This window comes from Pan troglodytes, chromosome 11 (genome assembly GCF_028858775.2).
Source record: "Pan troglodytes isolate AG18354 chromosome 11, NHGRI_mPanTro3-v2.0_pri, whole genome shotgun sequence".
Lineage (NCBI taxonomy): Eukaryota > Metazoa > Chordata > Mammalia > Primates > Hominidae > Pan > Pan troglodytes.
In genome coordinates, this window is record NC_072409.2 from 82,877,362 (window position 1) to 82,900,282 (window position 22,921).

Here is a 22,921-nt window from a genome sequence, read left to right on the forward strand (position 1 = left end):
GTGTGGCTCTGTGATGAGCCAGGGCATGTGTATAGGAGCAACAGTGTCTCTCTTATCACGTAGAAGTTCTGACTCATTGCGAGTCTTGGCTTTGGGTTGATGGTTCCAGCCATGTTGCTGCTGTGTCTTTTGGTGCAGGAGAGGCTGGGCACAGTTGGTCCCTAAGCCATTATGGATAAGGGATGTGTCTGCTGATATACACACATGGACCTGACATCCAGGGAAGGCAGGGTGATTGGACAGAACAGTTCTTCCAGAAACTGTTGGGACTTGGACAAGAGTGGCCCGTGGCTTTCTGTAGTTGGTCATCTGTCCCCTGTTGCAATCAGGGGAAGGCCACGCTTGCCTTCCTTAACCACAGTTAGGATTTTCTTGGGGATTAGACCAGATTCTAGCACCTGTCCTGAACCTCTCGCCCCGCCCCTACAAAGGCTGCTTGCAAGTGTAGTGCACATACACCGGGAGCAGGTGAGGCATGGAAGTGGAAGTGGAGCCCCTGCCTTTAGCCCTTGGGGGAGGCACTGTCTGCTTACCCACGGTTGTTGCCTCATAGGAGTCATACAACAGCTTCCTAACTGGTCTCCTTGCCTTCAGTTGGATTGGGGCACAAATCCCTCCTTGACATACAAACCATGGTTTAAGGCTCCTTGTGGCCTAAATAAAGATAAAGCTTAAGTATCTTAACAAGCACCTAACCCTTCTCCCCAGCCTCTGTGATTTGGCTCATCGCTGCCTTCATGTTTCATTCTGGCTTCACTCATTCGGAATTTCTTGTAGTTCCTTGGCTGTTCTCTTTTCCTTACCGCCTTTACAAATGCTCTCACCATGCATGCTTTTCTCTGCTCCTACAGAGAAGGCGGTGCCTTCTCTCCCAGCACCGCCTCCAGAGTCTACGTCTGGTCGATTCTGTCTGCTGTCTCCAGTCCCCATCTTGTAGCAGTCTCTGCTCAATCATTTGGGGATTTTATATGTTTTCTGGCCTTTCTTTTGGGGGCCTGTCTTCTCCTTCTAAAAGCAGCCAGTTGACCTAGAAGGAAGGGATAACTGTAACTCTTGTCTACCAACATAAGATTAGGCCCACCCTTTAAAAGCTGCGTCTTTGAAAGGGACACCTGCACCCAGCATGCTGGCTTCTCTTCACCAAGCGTGACTTCCTGCGCATTTCACAGGCCTCCAGAGGTCCCCCTGACTCTCTTCTGCTGTGAGAAACTCTAATCATGTAAGCCACAGGCTAATTCCCTTGAGCCTTAAATGTTTTTAGTAATTTCCCATTCATCAGAGAAGCAGGATTTGGGAGGAATTTTGAAGCAAACACTACAGAAGGCAGTCTCCAGGTAGGATATCTAAGAGACATTTGGAATGGTCTGACTGTTCAAGATGGATGGGAAAGCCTCTTCCTGTAATGATAGTAGCCAACATTTGTTTTCAGGCAGTGGGGCCCCATTTTTGAGATGGGGTCTCTGTCACCCAGGTTGGAGTGCGGTGGTGCTGTCATGGCTCACTGCAACCTCAGCCTCCCCGGGCTGGGTCTTCTTAATTCTGAAAAACCCAGCTTTTTAAGGGTGGACCTAATCTTATGTTGGTAGACAATGTTGTCTCATTTAATACAATGCACATGCTCTCCCCATAACACAAAAGAGGGAACTGAGGCCTGGAGGTGTGATGTACCCCAAGTCACATAGCTAATAAATAAAGAAGCCAGCATTCCTGGGATTAAAAATGCATGTTTCTGTCACTGTGGTGTATTTGGTGCTTGATCGATGTTTACTTGAGCAAATGGAGTGGCAGAGGTACGGATGAGTGGGCTCAGTGAGGAGGGCAGGAGTGAAGCTGGGCGTCTTCCCACCTCTTGCGAGTGGTGGGGCTTGGTGAGCTTGCCAGGGCCTGTCTTTCTTATCAAAGAAGGTGTGTGCCCCGGTGTTACAGCATTTCACCCAAAGCAGCCTAGAAAATGCTTGACTTTTCTGTCATTCCGGGGGAGGACACTTTCCTCCTCCACCGTTCTGCTGGCCTGGTGTACCCACGGCCCCTGATAGGTGATAGCACTTGCTAAAGTGCACCATGCCCTTCCGTCTCACTGCATCCCACAGATGAGGCCAGGCTGGGATGAGGGAGAAAGGGAGGGATATGTAGTTCAGGTTATTTTGGAAAACTGCCTGACCAACTTTAAGTCTGGGCCGGACACTGGGGCATCTCACCACGTTGAAAGGGCCGTGGCACCCCGCACGGTGAAAGGGGCTGGAACCAGGTCTGCTTCTTGGGCTTCTCCTCCAGGGTGCCATTGCTCATGGGCCTTGGCTGTAGAGGTGCTCATTTGTGGTTCCAAAATTCCAATTCCTGGGAGAGGAAAAATGCTTAGTTCAGTCTCAGTTAGGCCTCTGCTTAGATCAAACAGCCAAGGCCAGTAGGCCCAGTCCTATGGTAGAGACATGGCCTCAAAGAGCCCTCTGCCGCAGTTGTTGGGGATTGTACCAAGAGAAGGGAGCATTGTCCTGGGCTGGGCAGCCCTGGGGGTCTAGTGCACAGGTGTAGAAAGGCTCTGTTGGTATACCTCCCTTTGCTTGTTGGAAAGTGCTCAACGGGGCTGAATTGTGTTTGACAGTGTAAGTCTGGGTTGGGGTGAGGGTTGTTACAAGATTGTCAAGATGATTAAATGAAATGCCATTTGAAACACTTATCCATGCCTTGTGTACGGTATCCCTACCAGTGAATATTCACACTATATTATAATAATTCCAACAACTTCATAATTTTCATATGCAATTTCTAAACTTTGAACTTTTTTTTTTTTTTTTTTTTTGAGACAGTGTCTCGCTCTGTTGCCCAGGCTGGAGTGCAGTGGCGCAATCTCGGCTCACTGCAACCTCCACCTCCCGGCTTCAAGTGATTCTCCTGCCTCAGCCTCCTGAATAGCTGAGAATCCAGGCGCCCGCCACCACACCCAGCTAATTTTTGTATTTTTAGTAGAGACGGGCTTTCGCCATGTTGGCCAGGCTGGTCTCAAACTCCTGACCTGAGGTGATCCACCGCCTTGGCCTTCCAAAGTGCTGGGATTACATACGTGAGCCACTGTGCCCGGCAATTTTTTGTGTTTTTAGTAGAGATGGGGTTTCACCATGTTGGCCAGGCTGGTCTCGAACTCCTGACCTCAAGTGATCTGCCCACCTCGGCCTCCCTAAGTGCTGGGATTACAGGTGTGAGCCACCACGCCCAGCCTAAACTTTGAATTTCTTTGAACCCATGACTTACACAGAATTAGCTGAACGCAGAATTCCAAATCAACTCAGCCTGTGGGACAGCCAAAAAACACAGTGTGCCTTTGGGCTCCTTCACTCACCACGCGGGGTTAGAAAACTTTGTCAGGGGCTTTAAAAAAGGAGCTCTTGTGTGTAAAATGTTTCCTTGATTCTCTTTCTGGTGCCTCTCTTTCTCTTAAGTGGTTTGCTTCCCTGAGTTCCCCACCTGAGTCTGGGTGGCTGTGGCACATCTGTGCATTCTGTACGCACACAGGCAGCCTTTTGGAGTGCCAGTTTCCAGGTCTTGGTTTTATTTATTTATTTATTTATTTTGAGATGGGGATCTCACTCTGCCGCCCAGGCTGGAGTGCAGTGGTGCCGTCATGGCTCACTGCAACCTCAACCTCCCTGGGATCAGTTGAGCCTCCTACCTCAGCCTCCAGAGTACTAGGGACTACAGGTGTGCACCACCATGCCTGGCTAATTTTTGTAATTTTTTGTAGAGGCAGAGTCTCACCATGTTGCTCAGCAGGCTGGTCTCAAGCTCCTAGACTCAAGTGATCTGCCCACCTTGGCCTCCCAAGTGTTAGGATTACAGGTGTGAGCCACCACGCCCAGCCCAGGTCATCTTTTGAGGGCATGGAGAGAAGACTTTGAGCATCCCACTTTTGAGATTGTGTACCAGTCGCAATCCCCTATGACACACTTTTTCCCCAAAGTAGAGGGCTCTGACTATGTTGATCCCAAGAGAGATGGGAAAGAGCATTGAATGAGGATTCCAAAGTATTGGGCCTTAGTTCATTTCCTCATGTTGGTGTTGTGAAGATGCCGGTTAGGATGACAGCATGTGTGCAGGAGGCTTTGTGAACTGCTGAGAGTGAGGCGTGGCAATGTCGGTGCTAGGTTTGTCCTTACTAACCTGGGGCCATGGGAATTGATAAGACCAGATTCCCAACTCTACCCCACAATGTGATCCCTGTGGTGACCCCTCACAGGGCTCTTCGGTGGAGCTTCCCAGAAGGGATCATCATCTGCCATTGTATGTTGAACCCCATTCATTCATTCATTCATTCAGCCAACCAGCAACTATTTGTTGAGCTCTTATTGTGTGAGAAGCAGTCTTCAAGGAACTGGGTGAATAAAAAAAACAAAACATCCTAACTTTCATTGAGCTTACATTCTTACTGAAAGAAAACAAATAAAACATACATGTAATCCTAGCACTTTGGGAGGCCGAGGCAGGCGGATCACTCGAGGTCAGGAATTTGAAACCAGCCTGGCCAACATGAAACCCATCTCTACTGAAAATTAAAAAAAAAAAAAAAAAAAAAAAAAAGCCGGGCATGGTGGCACATGCCTGTAATCCCAGCTACTCGCGAGGCTAAGGCAGGAGAATCACTTGAATCCTGGAGGCAGAGGTTGCAGTGAGCCAAGATCATACCATTATACTCCAGCCTCAGTGATGAAGCAAGACTCCATCTCAAAAATAAAAAATAAAAATAAAAATATGCATTCCCCTTGCACCAGCACACTTGGTGCCTGGGGACCTCGTGGTTGGCACCCTGAAGCAGGTGTCCCTCTTCTGTCTTGCGTACCTTGCTTCTGTCCTGGTGTGTATGGCATGGCCTTCTACCCTCCATGGTGAGCACTGTGAGGGCAGAGGTTGAGTTGGATTTCCTGTATTTCTCAGGTGCCTAGGTTTGTGCTTGACAGGTAGATGGAAGGCACACAATGTGGTCATCAAACCTCAGTCAACCATATAAGGAAGGTAGAAGTGAAAAGTCTCATAGGTACCCAACTAATGTCACCAGTTTCCTGGATACCTTTCCTGGAGTTTATTTATAGTGTGTATAAATAAATGATGTATGTGTTTAAATGCCTTTTTCACCTTTCGTTTTAGAGCTGCCTCTTTTTAACAGTTCCATTCCATTGTATGGATGTACTATGATTTATTGAACCAGTTCCCTACTGATTCTGTTTTTTGCAGTCTTTTGTTATGATGAACATTCCACAGTGACAATGTTGTTCATAGTCATTCACACACATGCAAGTCCTTCTGCAGTATATATTTCTAGAGGGGAATTGCTGACTGAGAGGTTTTGGTACTCTGTGTTGATTGTAGAGTGACGGCAGAAAAGTGAGGCCCAAGAGTTTCCTAGTGACCATGTATAGTGGACAAGTCACCAGTCCCTGTGAGTGTTTGGCCCAAAGGCTTTAAGGCATTTGATATCACTGTTTTTGTTTCTGCACCAGGCGGGAGACACTATGTTCAATCGTGCTAAGCTCCTCAATGTTGGCTTTCAAGAAGCCTTGAAGGACTATGACTACACCTGCTTTGTGTTTAGTGACGTGGACCTCATTCCAATGAATGACCATAATGCGTACAGGTGTTTTTCACAGCCACGGCACATTTCTGTTGCAATGGATAAGTTTGGATTCAGGTAAGAGATACTCAGTCAGAATCTGTGGTAAACATGTCTCTCTCATGTGTTGACTAGGAAATGCAGTCCTGGCAGCCCAAGAGTGCTTCTTTAAGCTCTGGAGCAGAATGCCTCCTTTGAGAAATGGGTGCTTTGTATTAGTTGAGATGGAAAGAAGAGACCAGAAATGCCTGTAGTCTCTGCACATCCAGACAAAAACAAATTTTCCCCTTTTTTTTTTTTTTTTTGTTTGTTTTTTGAGACAGGGTCTGGCTCTGTCACCCAGGCTGGAGTGCAGTGGCGTGATCTTCGCTCACCGCAACCTCTGCCTCCCGGGTTCAAGCCATCCTGTCACCTCAGCCTCCCGAGTAGCTGGGACTACAAACACTTGCCACCATGCGCAGCTAATTTTTGTATATTTTGTAGAGATGGGGTTTTGCTGTATTGCCCAGTCTGGTCTCGAACTCCTGAGCTCAAGCAATCCATCTGTCTTGGCCTCTCGAAGTGCTGGATTATAGGCATGTGGCACCATGCCTGGCCTAAGAACAGTTTTTAGCATTTGGGAGGGGCTCTCATCTTTAAGCTCCAAACGATACTGTATTTTCTTACTTTTTTCTTTCTCTTGCCCCACAAGTTTTGGAAAGTAAATTGGAATAGTTTTCCCCCACTGAATTATTTAGCTTGTATACCTCAGCAGATGTTCCTTGGCCTGTTTTGTTTTGTTTTTGAGACAGGGTCTTGCTCTGTCACCAGGGCTGGAGTGCAGTGACACAATCATGGCTCACTGCAGCCTTGACTGCCTGGGCTCAATCCATCCTGCAGCCTCAGCCTCCTGAGTAGTTGGCACTACAGGCATGAGCCAGCATGTCCAGCTAATTTTTTATTTTTAGTGGAGATGAGGTCTGGCTATGTTGCCCAAGCTGGGCTTGAACTCTTGGGCTCAAGTGATCCTCTCACCTCAGCCTTCCAAAGCATTGGGATTACAGGTGTGAACCACTGCTCCCGCCCTTGGCCCTATAAGAAGGAATGTGATTCTGTTTTCCAGCAGGGCACAAACTTCTGCTTAAATACAAAGCCCAAATTTTTCCACCAAAATGCCCCTAGTGAAGAGGCCAGCCCAGATGCCCGACTAGGGTATTATCCAAAGCATATTGTCATTGGTGGAAAATGGCCTTATAGTCCATTGTTTTGTCTTAAAAATAAATATATAAATAAATTTGTATATTGTTTCCTAATTCCGTGTTTATATTAACATAAAAGTGTTTTAAATTACCTGTCAGTGGCCAGGTGCAGTGGCTCGTGCCTGTAATCGCAGCACTTTGGGAGGCCGAGGCAGGCAGATCACCTGAGGTCAGGAGTTCGAGACCAGCCTGACCAGCATGGTGAAACCCTGTCTCTACTAAAAATACAAAAATTAGCCAGGTGTGGTGGCAGGTGCCTGTAATCCCAGCTACTCAGGAAGCTGAGGCAGGAGAATTGCTTGAATCCGGGAGGCAGAGGTTGCAGTGAGTTGAGATCGCGCCATTGAACTTCAACCTGGGCAACGGAGCAAGACTCTGTCTCAGAGAAAGAAAAAAAAAACCTATCAGTTGAATAACAAAACCCTTTCCTTCCTTGCTTTAAGTGAATCTGAAGATCCAGGAGCTGTGCTGCAGGTACCCTCTATGTTGGGTACCCCTGGTTTAGGCTGACTAGTACAGTGTGGTTGGCTCATGTAGACAGCAGACCCTTTATTTTAGATACAACTTTTTTTCTTTTTCTTTTATTTTTTTTGAGACAGAGTCTTGCTTGTCACCCAGCCTGGAGTGCAGTGGCGTGATCATGGCTCACTATAGCCTTAAACTCCCTGGCTCAAGTGATCCTCTCACCTCAGCTTTCCTAGTAGCTGGGACCACAGGTGTGGGCCAGCACCCCTGGCTGATTTTTTAAAAAAAAAATTTTTTTTTAGAGATGTCTCACTATGTTACCCAGGCTGGTCTTGAACTCCTGGGGGCTCAAGCAATCCTCCTGCTTTGACCTCCCAAAGTACTTGGATGACAGGCATGAACTACTGCACCTGCTAAGATGCAACAGCTTTCTGTCAGACTCATTTTATTCTCATCATTTCTTCCTGTCCTCCCTTGCTGGGAGCATGAGAGCTGTGATGGGAATATAGGAATGTATGAAGTCCTTCTCCCAGATCAAAAATCCTAACTTCTTGTCTTAAAGGGAGGAAAATTTGAATGTAATCTTACTTTTAGACTCTTCAGAAATCCTTCTATACCCTTCCGTCCCCGCTTTCACCCTTCCTCCCTCTCCGTGTGTGTATCGTCTTCTCTTGAAACACACAGGTTTATACCCTGACCCCTCTTGATTCCTCCCTTGAAGCACAGTGGTGAACAAGGAAGGGGCCCGTGATGCCCTAATTCTTTGCCACAGCACCATGTTTGTTTCACAAGGAGCCTGGCAGGTTTGGGCTTGGGGCAGATAGGGAAGAGAAAGCAGCAGAGACAGCAAAACCAAATCATGTCAGCTTGGCATGTACTTCCCTCTGAAATAGCTAAGAATCCATTTCTGTAAAAGCACTGATTATCAAAAAACCTTATTGGCCTGGCCACCTTTGGTTCAAACCCTCACATTAATAATGTGGACAGTAGTATGAGGTGTGCCAAAGGTGGATGACTCGGCACGTAAGTGGTGACACCTAATTACGAATAGGTTCATTAAAGCAGACCCCCTGGGGACCTTTGCTTGAGGATCCTTACAGTTAGAATTCCTGAATATATTTGAAAATAATAATTGCTTCTTTATTTTCATATGTTCTGTATGGTTTGGCTGACTTCCCCCTCAAAGTCTGAGTTAGAGTTTTCCTTAATTTATGTGATGGGTTTGGTCTTTTTGGATTCCAGAAAGAGCTGGGTGTGGTTTGGAGCTGCACTCAGAGTCACACAAAACCACAGCCTTTAGAGAACCCACAGGAAGGCTTTGGGGCACGTCCTGATTCTTGACATTTCTCATCAGTGCTGACTTTGTATCCCTTAGGAGTTCACAATTCATAACCACTGAAATATTAAAATACAAAAAGTTTTGGAAGGATGAGAGCCCAGATGCTCTACTACTTGAAAATATGTTAAAACATAAGTTCATCATTATACATTTTGCTAAATCAGAATAAAGTCGAAGTTTCAAAGAAGTTTTATTTTAGCAAATTTTCAGAAACACTGCCTCAACTGTTAGGGCCAGTGTTCTAGTCAGTACGCCTTTGGAAGCATGAAAGCTGGATTGGTCGATAGGATGGGTGTGGAAGGGGGGCTGTGACTGGGTGGGTACAGAGAGGCTCTGAAACAATCTCAGATTCCAGGAGTTCCTGGATAAGGACTTCATGTGCGGGAACAGAGCACAGGAGAAGCAGATTCCTGAGCCACTCAGGAAGAACTGGGCTTAGGCCTGCTCTTGTCACTGACTGGCTTTCTACATAACCACAGAAACAGCGCTGTGTTGTGGAAAGAGGAAGATCATACTTTTTGATATCTGTGTCTAATTTAAGGTCATCTGAGCCCTGATACAAAAGCAAAACAGACAAAACCCTTGTAACTGCTCCCTCCCACCCCACCCACCATCAAAAAAGCTCTAGAGAGGCTGGACATGGTGGCTCTTGCCTGTGATCCCAGCACTTTGGGAGGCTAAGGTGGGTGGATCACCTGAGGTCAGGAGTTCAAGACCAGCCTGACCAATATGGTGAAACCCCATCTGTACTAAAAATACAAAAATTAGCCAGGCGTGGTGGCACACGCGTGTAGTCCCAGCTACTTGGGAGGCTGAGACAGGAGAATTACTTGAAAACCTGGGAGGCGGAGGTTGCAGTGAGCCGAGATCACGCCATTGTACTCCAGCCTGGGCTACAGAGCGAGACTCCCTTTCAAAAAAAAAAGACCCGGTTTGGTGTCTCACAACTGTAATCCCAGCACTTTGGGAGGCCGAGGCAGGTGGATCACGAGGTTAAGAAATCAAGACCATCCTGACCAACATGGTGAAACCCTGTCTCTACTAAAAATTAGCTGGGCGTGGTGGCAGGCGCCTGTAGTCCCAGCTCCTCAGGAGGCTGAGGCAGAAGAATCGCTTGAACCCGGGAGGCGGAAGTCGCATTGAGCCTAGATCGCGCCCCTGCACTCCAGCCTGGCAACAGAGCAAGACTACGTCTCAAAAAAAAAAAAAATAAAAACTCTAGAGAAGCAAAAAGAATAACTTTAAAAGTGTTTATGTTCTCAGCAAGCTTTATTTTGGGGATGTCAGAACTTAACTAACCAGTGCTCCTTCTGTGTGTATGTTTTTCCTCCAGCCTACCTTATGTTCAGTATTTTGGAGGTGTCTCTGCTCTAAGTAAACAACAGTTTCTAACCATCAATGGATTTCCTAATAATTATTGGGGCTGGGGAGGAGAAGATGATGACATTTTTAACAGGTAATGGTCATAACTTAGATATCTTTCTCCTCTGTCAACCTTCACTTCCAGTTTTTTAACCAATGCTTGGTTGTTCCCCAAGGACTGACCCTCAGATGGGATGCACCCCTAGTCAGCCTACATTCTTAGGTGTGGCTTCCTACAGGTCCTGCAGGTGCTAAAAGGGATCTGTAGGAAAATGAGTTTCTGAGATTTTTGTATTGGCCTGGAAAAATGTCAAATGGGAACCAAGTGACGGGGCAAGTTTACTTTGACTTGCTGCATGCCGTTTTGTACTCAAGGAGTAAACCAATGTCCTTTGTAAAAATCCCTCATTTCATTATGGTCCCCTTTCACTGTGAAACAAGTTTCCTTGAGCAGAATCCTGTCTTCACCGAAGCTTTGTGTTATATTTTTATTTTGGAGTATTTTCACATATACAAAAGAGATACTGTAGTATAATAAACCTTTGAGGACCTATCCAGCCCCAGCAACCATTATGGCATGGTCAGTTCTGTCCCATCCACATCCTGGGGCTCTTTTTAAGCTGGTAAATCATTATGATGTGGGTTGTCATTTACAGTGGTAAAAAACATCTATCAGTAGCATTTGAAAGAACATTCTGCTCAGTCCTCTGGCTGTAGAGGCTTCAACCCCACCAGCCACCGATGAGCACCTCCCTCCAGGAGCCAGTCTGAACTCATTACTGAGTTTAATATCAGAATACACCCTGGTGCAGCCTTTCTGAATTGCAGTACCAGTTAACAGAAGGTGTCTGTCAGAGCAGCACCCAAGTCATTCAAGTTACCATTGTGTGCAAACTTAACAGAGACCCAAGTCTGCAATATAAGCCTTGAAGGAAACTCCAGTTTTAGTATGTAGATGGGGTATCAAGTGTGTGCATATTGAACATCTGCTGCATACAGAGCACTGTGCCAGGCAGGCCCAGGACACTGAAAACCTGGACATAGGGTCCAGACAGAAGCAAGCCTGCTTCCACAGAGGCACTCCTGGGCAGACACTCTGGACCGATATGACAGTGTGCAGGGCCGACAGGATACCACAGGTCTGAATGGTCAGAACAGCTGGGGAGGGAGGGAGCATCCGCAGGCATCTAGTCCCATGCTAAGGCAGTGGCACTAGAAGGATGGGTGGTGTGTGGAGCAACTTTCTTGAAAGATAAAGGACCTAGCACTTTCTATGCACCACTTACTGTGTGCCAGGCAAGGCCAGGAATGTTTAAGTGGTCTGGGATCAGCCAGTTCTGCCTCTTAACTAACTTTGCTGTCCTGCTCTCCAGGCTTTCATTTTGGTCCTCATTCCTTTTCCTTGGACCAACACAGAATCCTCCACCCTGTTCTGGCTGCCTCTAGTCTTGTTCTCAGCCCTCCATTTGTTTTTTTCTGCCTTTTCCCACATGTTCTGAAGCCCTCCATTCGTATACTACTTTCCAGAGAGACTTCCCCATGGCTAAAAGCATTTTGGAAATACTGTATATTAGGCCCCTTTCAGATACTGGCAACCGTTTGTGGGATGCTCTGAGAAGGCCTCTGTGACTTAGCCTGGCCCTTTTCAGCCCATCATCTGCCACGTCCTACCCCAGACCCTTGTCACCAGTCCCCAGGAGCTTACGTTGCTCCCTGAGGGCACTAGGCTTGCTCTCACTTCCATGCCTTTGCCTGTGCCATCCTGGCTGCCCAAAATGCTATGGCAGATACCTGTTCATCCTCAACTGGGCTCTGCTTAGGCTTGCTCCAGCAGAGGTTACAAACTCTATGCTTCTTCCTCTGTGTCTCCAACCTCATCTTCCTCTTCTCACCTCCATCCTGGCCCTAAAGGCCCTATGTTTGAAGCATTCACACTGTATATTCTGTGGGGCACACGCCCCCAGTGTCTGGCACATGGTAGTCAACACCACAAACTGCAGAACCAGTTGTAAAAGGACATGGAGTCGGAATGTGAGTTTTAACCAGGGTCATGCTGGGCTGGGTTCTGGCATGATGCTGGGTTGTGGGCTGAGTGAGAACAGCAAGGATGATGGTGGATGGAGCAACAGTCTTGCAGCCGGGGCTCTCAGGCCAAGTGTATGGCAGCTCTGTGATAATGACTTTCCCTTTACTCTTTGCAGATTAGTTTTTAGAGGCATGTCTATATCTCGCCCAAATGCTGTGGTCGGGAGGTGTCGCATGATCCGCCACTCAAGAGACAAGAAAAATGAACCCAATCCTCAGAGGTGCATTCTTTGTTTATTCATACTCCTTCCCCCTTTAGGATGAGGTAGGCTGCAGGTCCCAGGCTCTGGGCCTAGAGGGAAATTGAGGTGGTCAGGTTACAGTGGAGAGGGAGGAGGAAGGACGTGTGATGATTTCTTCTTAAGATTTTTGTTTTAAGACAATCTCCTTGTGCTCTTTTCCTTGTAGGTTTGACCGAATTGCACACACAAAGGAGACAATGCTCTCTGATGGTTTGAACTCACTCACCTACCAGGTGCTGGATGTACAGAGATACCCATTGTATACCCAAATCACAGTGGACATCGGGACACCGAGCTAGCGTTTTGGTACACGGATAAGAGACCTGAAATTAGCCAGGGACCTCTGCTGTGTGTCTCTGCCAATCTGCTGGGCTGGTCCCTCTCATTTTTACCAGTCTGAGTGACAGGTCCCCTTCGCTCATCATTCAGATGGCTTTCCAGATGACCAGGACGAGTGGGATATTTTGCCCCCAACTTGGCTCGGCATGTGACTTCTTAGCTCTGCAAGGTGTTTATGCCTTTGCGGGTTTCTTGATGTGTTCGCAGTGTCACCCCAGAGTCAGAACTGCACACATCCCAAAATTTGGTGGCCGTGGAACACATTCCCGGTGATAGAATTGCTAAATTGTTGTGAAATAGGTTAGAATTTTTCTTTAAATTATGGTTTTCTTATTCGTGAAAATGTGGAGAGTGCTGCTAAAATTGGATTGGTGTGATCTTTTTGGTAGTTGGAATTTAACAGAAAAACACAAAATTTCAACCATTCTTAATGTCACGTCCTCCCCCCACCCCCTTCCTTCAGTGGTATGCAACCACTGCAACCACTGTGCATATGTCTTTTCTTAGCAAAAGGATTTTAAAACTTGAGCCCTGGACCTTTTGTCCTATGTGTGTGGATTCCAGGGCAACTCTAGCATCAGAGCAAAAGCCTTGGGTGTTCTCACATTCAGTGGCCTATCTCCAGATTGTCTGATTGCTGAATGTAAAGTTGTTGTGTTTTTTTTTTAATAGTAGTTTGTAGTATTTTAAAGAAAGAACAGATCGAGTTCTAATTATGATCTAGCTTGATTTTGTGTTGATCCAAATTTGCATAGCTGTTTAATGTTAAGTCATGACAATTTATTTTTCTTGGCATGCTATGTAAACTTGAATTTCCTATGTATTTTTATTGTGGTGTTTTAAATATGGGGAGGGGTATTGAGCATTTTTTAGGGAGAAAAATAAATATATGCTGTAGTGGCCACAAATAGGCCTATGATTTAGCTGGCAGGCCAGGTTTTCTCAAGAGCAAAATCACCCTCTGGCCCCTTGGCAGGTAAGGCCTCCCGGTCAGCATTATCCTGCCAGACCTCGGGGAGGACACCTGGGAGACAGAAGCCTCTGCACCTACTGTGCAGAACTCTCCACTTCCCCATCCCTCCCCAGGTGGGCAGGGCGGAGGGAGCCTCAGCCTCCTTAGACTGACCCCTCAGGCCCCTAGGCTGGGGGGTTGTAAATAACAGCAGTCAGGTTGTTTACCAGCCCTTTGCACCTCCCCAGGCAGAGGGAGCCTCTGTTCTGGTGGGGGCCACCTCCCTCAGAGGCTCTGCTAGCCACACTCCCTGGCCCACCCTATGTTACCAGTTCTTCCTCCTTCCTCTTTTCCCCTGCCTTTCTCATTCCTTCCTTCGTCTCCCTTTTTGTTCCTTTGCCTCTTGCCTGTCCCCTAAAACTTGACTGTGGCACTCAGGGTCAAACAGACTATCCATTCCCCAGCATGAATGTGCCTTTTAATTAGTGATCTAGAAAGAAGTTCAGCCGAACCCACACCCCAACTCCCTCCCAAGAACTTCGGTGCCTAAAGCCTCCTGTTCCACCTCAGGTTTTCACAGGTGCTCCCACCCCAGTTGAGGCTCCCACCCACAGGGCTGTCTGTCACAAACCCACCTCTGTTGGGAGCTATTGAGCCACCTGGGATGAGATGGCACAAGGCACTTCCTACCACTGAGCGCCTTTGCCAGGTCCAGCCTGGGCTCAGGTTCCAAGACTCAGCTGCCTAATCCCAGGGTTGAGCCTTGTGCTCGTGGCGGACCCCAAACCACTGCCCTCCTGGGTACCAGCCCTCAGTGTGGAAGCTGAGCTGGTGCCTGGCCCCAGTCTTATCTGTGCCTTTACTGCTTTGCGCATCTCAGATGCTAACTTGGTTCTTTTTCCAGAAGCCTTTGTATTGGTTAAAAATTATTTTCCATTGCAGAAGCAGCTGGACTATGCAAAAAGTATTTCTCTGTCAGTTCCCCACTCTATACCAAGGATAATATTAAAACTAGAAATGACTGCATTGAGAGGGAGTTTTGGGAAATAAAAAGAATGAAAGCCTCTCTTTCTGTCCGCAGATCCTGACTTTTCCAAAGTGCCTTAAAAGAAATCAGACAAATGCCCTGAGTAGTAACTTCTGTGTTATTTTACTCTTAAAACCAAACTCTACCTTTTCTTGTTTGTTTTTTTTTTTTTTTTTTGGTTACCTTCTCATTCATGTCAAGTATGTGGTTCATTCTTAGAACCAAGGGAAATACTGCTCCCCCTATTTGCTGACGTAGTGCTCTCATGGGCTCACCTGGGCCCAAGGCACAGCCAGGGCACAGTTAGGCCTGGATGTTTGCCTGGTCCGTGAGATGCCGCGGGTCCTGTTTCCTTATTGGGGATTTCAGGCCTGGGGGTTCAGGGAGCATTTCCTTTTCCTGGGAGTTAATGACCGTGAAGTTGTCATGTGCCGTGCCCTTTTCTGTTTCTGTGTATCCTATTGCTGGTGACTCTGTGTGAACTGGCCTTTGGGAAAGATCGGAGAGGGCAGAGGTGGCACAGGACGGTAAAGGAGATGCTGTGCTGGCCTTCAGCCCGGACAGGGTCTCTGCTGACTGCCAGGGGCGGGGGCTCTGCATAGCCAGGATGACGGCTTTCATGTCCCAGAAACCTGTTGTGCTGTGTATTTTGATTTCCTGTGTATGCAAATGTGTGTATTTACCATTGTGTAGGGGGCTGTGTCTGATCTTGGTGTTCAAAACAGAACTGTATTTTTGCCTTTAAAATTAAATAATATAACGTGAATAAATGACCCTATCTTTGTAACTGCAGGTGGTTTCTGTTTGCCAGGTGTAAGGGTTGTCATGGCTGTGGGATGGGGTGGGGACAGGGTCATTCCCTGGTCTGTGACCCATACAAATACACATGCCTCCCTGGAATCAGACATTTCCCCATCTGAACTTCATTCTCTTATCTGTAAAATGGGAATAATAACACATAGGGACTTTTTTGAGGCTTAAAAGTGATGATATATGTAAAACAATGACTAATGCCTCACAAGTACTCACTACATAGTAGCTAGTGCCATTTCAAAGTAGAATTTTTTTCCCCTAGCAGTTCTCGGGCCACATTCTGCTATTTTCAACAGATACCAGGATCATTCAGATGTAGATCTCAGGGCCATTTGCACCAGGTGCTCACAGTGTAACTTGAAGGGAATTATCCAAAATGAGGTTTCTTGTCAGTCTCAGGAAACGTAACCATAAGCTCTAAAGGGTCTTAGTTTTTACCCAGGTGCCTCCTCCTTGGTGGCCCTGGGTCAGGCTGGTTGGATTGAATTGGCACTCCTGAAGAAGGGCCGCAGGAAACCAGTGAGCAGGAGAGCCACCCTTGGCAGGGAGCTGCAGGCCCTGCCTGCATGCCACTGCTGGAGGGATCCCTGGTGACCTCAGGCCTGTGCAAAGGTGGCCTGGGATTCAGATCTGGCCTTCAAACAGGACAACTCTGGTCCTTTGGACAAAATGCTGCCTTAGAGGGTCTGACAAAATTAAAAACAAACAAAAAAAACCTGTTTCTTTCCTTCTCACACACCACCACTCACAACACTTCAGTTCTGCCCCCAGATATGTAGGGATTTCTCCCCACCAACAAGCAGTTTTCTAGTGGACACTAGCTGGGTGTCCTACAGTTTAACTCAATTCTGCCACTGTCTGCCTGGAGATAGCAACGGATCCCACAGGTTGAGGGCTCAGTCTCACAAGACTGCCTCCACTGCAGATGCCAGGCACAAGTAGTTGGTTGTGACCTATGCTTTACAAAAATGTTTTTTGGATACAGGGCCTTGCTGTGTCACCCAGGCTGGCCTCAAACTCCTGGGCTCACGCAATCCTCCCGCCACAACTTAGAAGTAGCTGAGCTGCAGGTTTATACCACTCACCCAGCTATAGTTGTGACCTATACTTCTGACCAACCAGCTATAAATTGGGGTTTCTATGAGCCTCTTCTTGGGTTGAATTTGCTAGGTCAGCTTACAGAACTCAGTGTAACACTTAACATTTACTGGTCTTATTATAAGTGATATTAGAAAGGATACCGATGAAGAACCGGATGGAGAGATGCATAGGGCAAGGCATGGGGGAGGGGGAGAGAAGCTTCCATGCCCTCTCCAGGGGCTCCACCCTCCAGACACCTCCACGTGTTCAGCTATCTGGAAGCTCATCTGACCCTGTCCTTCTGGTTTTTATGGAAGCTTCATCACATAGGCCTGATAGATTACATCATCGGCCATTGCCAGTCAGCTCAACCTTCAGCCCTTTTCCCCTTCCTGAAGGATGGGAGTGGGACTGAAAGTGCCAACCTTCTCATCATGGCTTGGTCTTTCTGGTGACCAGTCCCCATCCAGGAGTTCACTGAGAATCATTTCATTAAAACAAAAGATGTTCCTATCACCCGGGAAATTCCAAGGGATTAGAAGCTCTGTCAGGAACCAGGGTCAAGCACCAAATATTAGAACAAAAGATTCTCCTAGCATAAATATTAGAACAAAAAATTCTCCTATTGCTCAGGAAATTATAAGAGTTTTAGGGGCTCTGTACCAGGAACCCAGCGCAGAGGCCAAATATATATATTTTATTATCTCACAGTGCCACACAGGACTTTGCAAGCTGTCAGGTCTGAGTGAGATGGAGCACACCAGTGAAAGGTTAAGTTCACCCCTTCACTGGTGTGCTCCACTTCACTGAGACACATATCCACCCAGACGCACGCATCCACCCACACACCTCCACACATGCCTACACACTAACATGCATAACACAGCTGACATATGCCTATGAGAGGTCAGAATACCTGGATTCAAATCCTGCCACTGCCTCTTATTCTGTGACCATGAGCAAATGACTTGGCCTCTGTGTGCCTCAGTTTCTCACAAAATGCCTTTCAGAATTTTGTTTTTTTTTTTTTTAGAGACAGAGTTTCAATATGTTGACCAGGCTGGTCTCAAACTCCCGGCTTCAAGCAATCCTCTTGCCTCAGTCTCCCAAAGTGCTGGGATTGCAGGTGTGAGCCACTGCACCTGGCCCCTAGTTTTTCTATTATTTGTTTGTTTTTTAGAGACAGGGATCTCACTATGTTGCCCAGGCTGGATTCAAACTCCTGGGCTTAAGTAATCATGCCTCAGTTTCTGGTTCTGTGTAATGGGAGTTATAACAGAACCTATTTCATAGGGCTGTTATGAAGATTAAGTGAGTTAATACCATACTTATGAAACACTTAGAACATGCCTGGCTCATAATAAGCATGACAAGTGTTATGCTTGTTTAATTGTTTGAAATTCACGTGGGCATATGTGTTGACATATACAGACTGCCATGTACATATTGCACAGATATACATATGCACACACTCAGGTGCTGGGGATCTTCCCTTTTCCTCTTCTGGGGCACACGTCTTGAACTTTGCTATGTGGCAGCTGGGTGAGTAAACCTCAGGGCGAGTGACTGCTGCTATTCTGGAGACACCCAGGACCTCACCAACAGTGTTTCCCCCACCCTTCCACTCCCCACCTGAGTGAAGGTGTTTAGGATGGCAGCCTTGGGGAGGGAGAGAGGTTGAACCCCCTCCCCATGGGCTCCAAGGGACCAGGGAGGGAGGAAGGAGGAAGAGGGCCAAGGACAGGCTCCTAGGCTCAGCCATTTCCTCGAGAAATGCTCTGTTTCTAGTCTCACACAGGACCCAGAACAACCAAGTCTGAGCCAAGCAGAGCCCCTTAATCATGAGAGTAATCACCAGATCCCCCACATACCACCTCTTTTCCATGGGAGAACGTGGCCCAGGTGCCAAATCACTGGCCTACAGCTGTTCTTTGGAGGCAGGGCCAAGGGGCCCAAGGAGGCGGCTGCCCCTGGGGGTGAATGAGTGGCGCCTCCCTGGGCGAGACATGTTTGCTGCTCTCGACTGAGGCCAGCTGTGTGGGGGTGGGGGGAGAGGGGAGGAAATGAGGATGATCACATTGACCACATTCTGAAGGTTACCAAGTTTCTGCCACATATCCAGGCTCCTTCCCTCTTGTTTCTTCCAGGAGGTGGGATTTCAGACATTCCTAAGGGCTGGTTTCTTCTTAGAACTGGAACTTCTTACCATGCCAGAAAGGAAATGAGGTTTGTCTGGCTGAGCCGGTCATGGCAGGCAAGCCTCATTTCCGTCTTTGGCAGTGTCCCCAGGCAGGGAATGTGGCTACTGCCTTTTTCTGGGCTTCAGGACCTGTACCCAGGCTGTGAGGCAGAGGAACCCCAGGTGCAGAGGAGGTTGTTATGAGTGACAGGGTCAATAGACTGGAAACCAGAGGAACATGACACCCCAAGGACATTTGCCCTGCAGCGAGATGTGTTCCAGGGTCACCAAGAGTAGAGACAGGGCACAATGATGTCACGGTGTATTTGGGGAGAGTAAGTGCCAGGTCACCAGGCAGGGAGCCTGGAAAGACAAGCCAGGAGGAAGCCATACAATGACCATTACGTGTGGCTGTCTCTGACTCCCCACTTGCTGTGTGACGCTGGGCAAGTTGGTTCCCCTCTCTGTGTCTCTGTGTCTTCTGTAGGAAGTGCCCTGCTGTTGACTTTTCCTCTTGCCCTGCGACTAACCTTCTCTGTCTTCTTGAGGGAAGTCCATTTATTTCTGGGTCATCATTTGTAAAAGCAGCAGGATCACCCCTTCCTGCTCTCCTCCCTCCCTGCCTCCCTCCCAGGGCTTCCTGGAGCATCACGGGGTAAGCTATTAAAGTTCTACCTGGTGAGGGAGGGCTGGCATGGCGTTGGAGACATCTCCCTCTTGTGCCCAATGCCATCCACGCTCCATTGCTGTCCCTCAGAAGTGCTTCTTTGTCTCCATCCTTCCTCTCACCTGCTCTTCCTTAACTTCCAAAACTCAGGCTTCCTGATCATCCCCTACCAAGCTCAGCAGGGTCAAGAGTACCCAGGGGCCTGAGGGAGAAGCACAGGGATGCGGACAGGGCGGCTGTGCCTCTGCTCAGCTCCCAGGAGTAAGAAATAGGGTTAAGAGGAGTGTGGGAGCCAACTCCCTACCCAGGCTTCTTTCGGCTGGGCCATCTGTCCTTTGACAAAGGGATCTAGGATTTCCTGACCTTAAGAAGGCTCCCAGTGGAAATGCAAATAAAAACCACAAAGAGATACACCAATTTGGATGGTTATTATTTTAAAAACCAGAAACACAAAATAAGTGTTGGCAAAGATATGCAGAAATTGGATCCGATGTTAGTCATTGTTGATTCAGGGTAAAAGAAAAGAAGAAATTGGAATACTTGTGCATTGCTGGTAGGAATGTAAAATGGTGGAACCCCTATGGAAAATGGTATGGAAATTCCTCCAAAAATTAAACATGGGATTACCATAGAATGCAACAAGTCCATTTTTAGCTATATACCCAAAAGAAATAAAAACAGGAGCCTGAGCAGATACTAGTTCCTAGCACTATTATTCACAGTAGCCAAAAAAAAAAAAAAAAAAAACCCACGAGTCCATTGATGGATAAACAAAAGGCAGTATATACATACAATGGAATATCGGTCAGACTTAAAAGGGGAGGAAATTCTGACATATACTACAACTCGGATGAACCTTGAAGATATTATGCTAACCGAAATAAGTCAGTCACAAAAGGACAAATATCATATGATTGCACTTAGACGAGTCAGCTAAAATAGTCAAACTCACAGAGACAGAAGGCAGAATGGTGGTTGTCAGGGGCATGGGGAAGGGAAGGGGAATGGGGAGTTATTGTTTAATGAGTACAGAGTTTTAGTTGGGGAAGATGAAAAAGTTCTGGAAATGGATGGTGGTGGTGCAACAATATGAATGTACTTTATGCCACAGAACTTTACATTGGCACTCTGCCCCCGATGACTGACTTTTCAGTTGCTACCTGTTCCCATTTAAAAATGGTTAAAATGGGCCGGCTTGGTGGCTCATGTCTGTAATCCTAGCACTTTGGGAGGCTGAGGCAGGAGGATCACCTGAGGTTGGGAGTTCGAGACCAGCCTGACCAACATGGAGAAACCCTGTCTCTACTAAAAATACAAAATTAGTCAGGCGTGGTGGTGCATGCCTGTAATCCCAGCTACTAGGGAGGCTGAGGCAGGAGAATCGCTTGAACCTGGAAGGCGGAGGTTGTGGTGAGCCGAGATTGGGCCATTGCATTCCAGCCAGGGCAACAAGAGTGAAACTCCGTCTCAAAAAAATAAATAAATAAATAAATAAGGTTAAAATGTAGAGGCCAGGCTCAGTGAGTGGCTCACGCCAGTAATCCCAGCACTTTGGGAGGCCAAGGTGGGCAGATAACTTGAGGTCAGGAGTTTGAGACCAGCCTGGCCAACACGGTGAAACCCCGTCTCTACTAAAAATACAAAAATTAGCTGGGCATGGTGGCACAAGCCTTTAGTCCCAGGCACTCAGGAGGCTGAGGCAGGAGAATTGCTTGAACCCAAGAGGTGGAAGTTGCCGTTCATTTACTTAGCACGTCACTGCACTCCAGCCTGAGCAACAGAGTGAGACTGTCTCAAAAAAAAAAAAAGGGTAAAATGATGCATTTTCTGTTATGTGTATTTTACCACAGTATGAAAAAATAAGAAGACTCCTGTGGTGAAGGCTTTGCCTGGTCTGTTCTGCTCTGCAGGTGGCAGCGCATGGTGGTTAGTCCCAGCATCTTCCTGGGGATTTGAGCGTGAGACGTGCTGGCTGTGTGGGCTGTGCCACCTGAGGAGGATTGGCCAGTAATAAGGACTCAGCCTGGTTGCTGAATCCAGCTGGGGACCTTGCCCCCAGTGACTGGCTTTTCAGCGGCTACCTGTTCTCAAGACAAATGCTGTCCTCCCCTAAGGAGTCTAGGCTGTGGCAAAGCTATGACATAAGTACAACCGTCCTTTTGCCAGGTGGAGAAGTTGAAGCCTGGACTCAGTCAAGATCTCAGGACTGAGAGCAAGGAGCCCCTTACTCCCAGGGTGCCCACTTGGTTCCCACTGACTGTTGGTGGAAACTAGGGGCTGAGCTAGAGGCTTTTTAGAGGAAGAAATGACAAGCTGGGGGCTGGATTATCCCTGGGGGTGAAAATGGAGTCAGCTAGATAGGTTATGTCTTGAAGGAGAGGAGGGTCCCCTGGAGTCAGGAAGGAGAGCCTGAACTCCATGTTAGACCCTGGATTGGAGAGCGGGCAGGACACTTGGGAGAGACAGGACTTGGTACTGGCGAGGGTACTACCACACCCATCCTGGGAGTGGACTATAGAGAAATAAATCTTAAAAGTGGACCTATCTTTTGACCTCACAAGTCAACTTCTAGGAATTCATCCTAAGAAAACAAAGTCACACCCCAAGATGTATGTGCGTCAGTGTTCGCCCTAGTGCTGTTTGTAGCCCTGGAAAATGAGAAGCCACCATCAACAGGGGACTGTGCTAAGTAAAATGAAGTACATCCAAACAATCAAGTACTATGCAACCATTGAGAATGATGAAGTGGATCTATATTTATCGATTGGAAAGAGGCCTAAGGAAACAAAGGAAACTACAGAATGGTCTTTCCATATGAGGCAGGGAAATGTATGAATAATTTAGTGCAGAAATTACTCTGTGTTTCTGGGAGCAGATGCAGATGCATGAGCAAAAAATTGAAGATGATTTTCCTTCTCTACATAGCCTGGGACCAGGCCCCTGTTCTAAGCGTCCCCGCCCCACCCTGGGCTGAGGCCTTTGTTCAGAATGTTGGCCCTGTTGAGAGGACATGCTGGGTTGTCTTCTGGGAGGAGCTGCATTCCCCATAAGTCCCCCAGTCTTGGAAGGGCGATGCAGGGTTCCTCCCCTGGGGGAATGGTGGAGGCCTGAACTCTGTTCACAGATGGTGGGAAATGGCATGGCTGTAGGAAGGTCTGAGAAGGCAGAACGGGAGCTCAACACAGGCTGGGGGGGCTTCTGGCAATTCTCTCAGGTTTAGAAAAATAGTTACGACATTTCTTGCCACTCTTTTGTGAGGGCAATTGAACTGTCAAGCCTCACGACACTAAAGAATGGAAAGAATGCAGTAGGAGAGGAACACTGTCTTGGCTTTGGAGGGGCGAGATTCACCTCTTGTGCCTGATCAGAGCTCGACAAGGGGGACCCCTTTTCTAGTAGATCTTTGACTCCAGAATCTAGGAGCCCTGTTGCAGAGGGAGGCCCTGACACCTGGATTTTGACACAGACCTGAGCCTGGAGCTGTTGGAAACTTATTTCTGGGACAGATGTGGAACGCTGGACAATCAAACGTCG

General features: G+C 47.5%; 1 protein-coding gene across 4 annotated transcripts in view; it reads left to right on the forward strand.

Annotated features, from left to right (window-relative positions):
- Positions 1 to 15,435, forward strand: part of B4GALT1 (beta-1,4-galactosyltransferase 1) — a 56,795-nt gene extending 41,360 nt beyond the window's left edge. Inside the window, exons 3-6 of one of the 4 annotated variants that reach the window (XM_003312037.6) lie at positions 5,490 to 5,677; positions 9,975 to 10,097; positions 12,205 to 12,309; positions 12,497 to 15,435. In XM_003312037.6, coding sequence (XP_003312085.2) covers positions 5,490 to 5,677; positions 9,975 to 10,097; positions 12,205 to 12,309; positions 12,497 to 12,629 — 549 coding nt within the window. In that variant the 3' untranslated portion in view covers positions 12,630 to 15,435. Of the gene's footprint in view, positions 1 to 5,489; positions 5,678 to 9,974; positions 10,098 to 12,204; positions 12,354 to 12,496 lie in introns of all 4 variants that reach the window. The other 3 variants (XM_016960713.3, XM_016960714.4, XM_016960715.4) reach the window with 3 other exon arrangements.
- Positions 15,436 to 22,921: the final 7,486 nt, after the last annotated feature.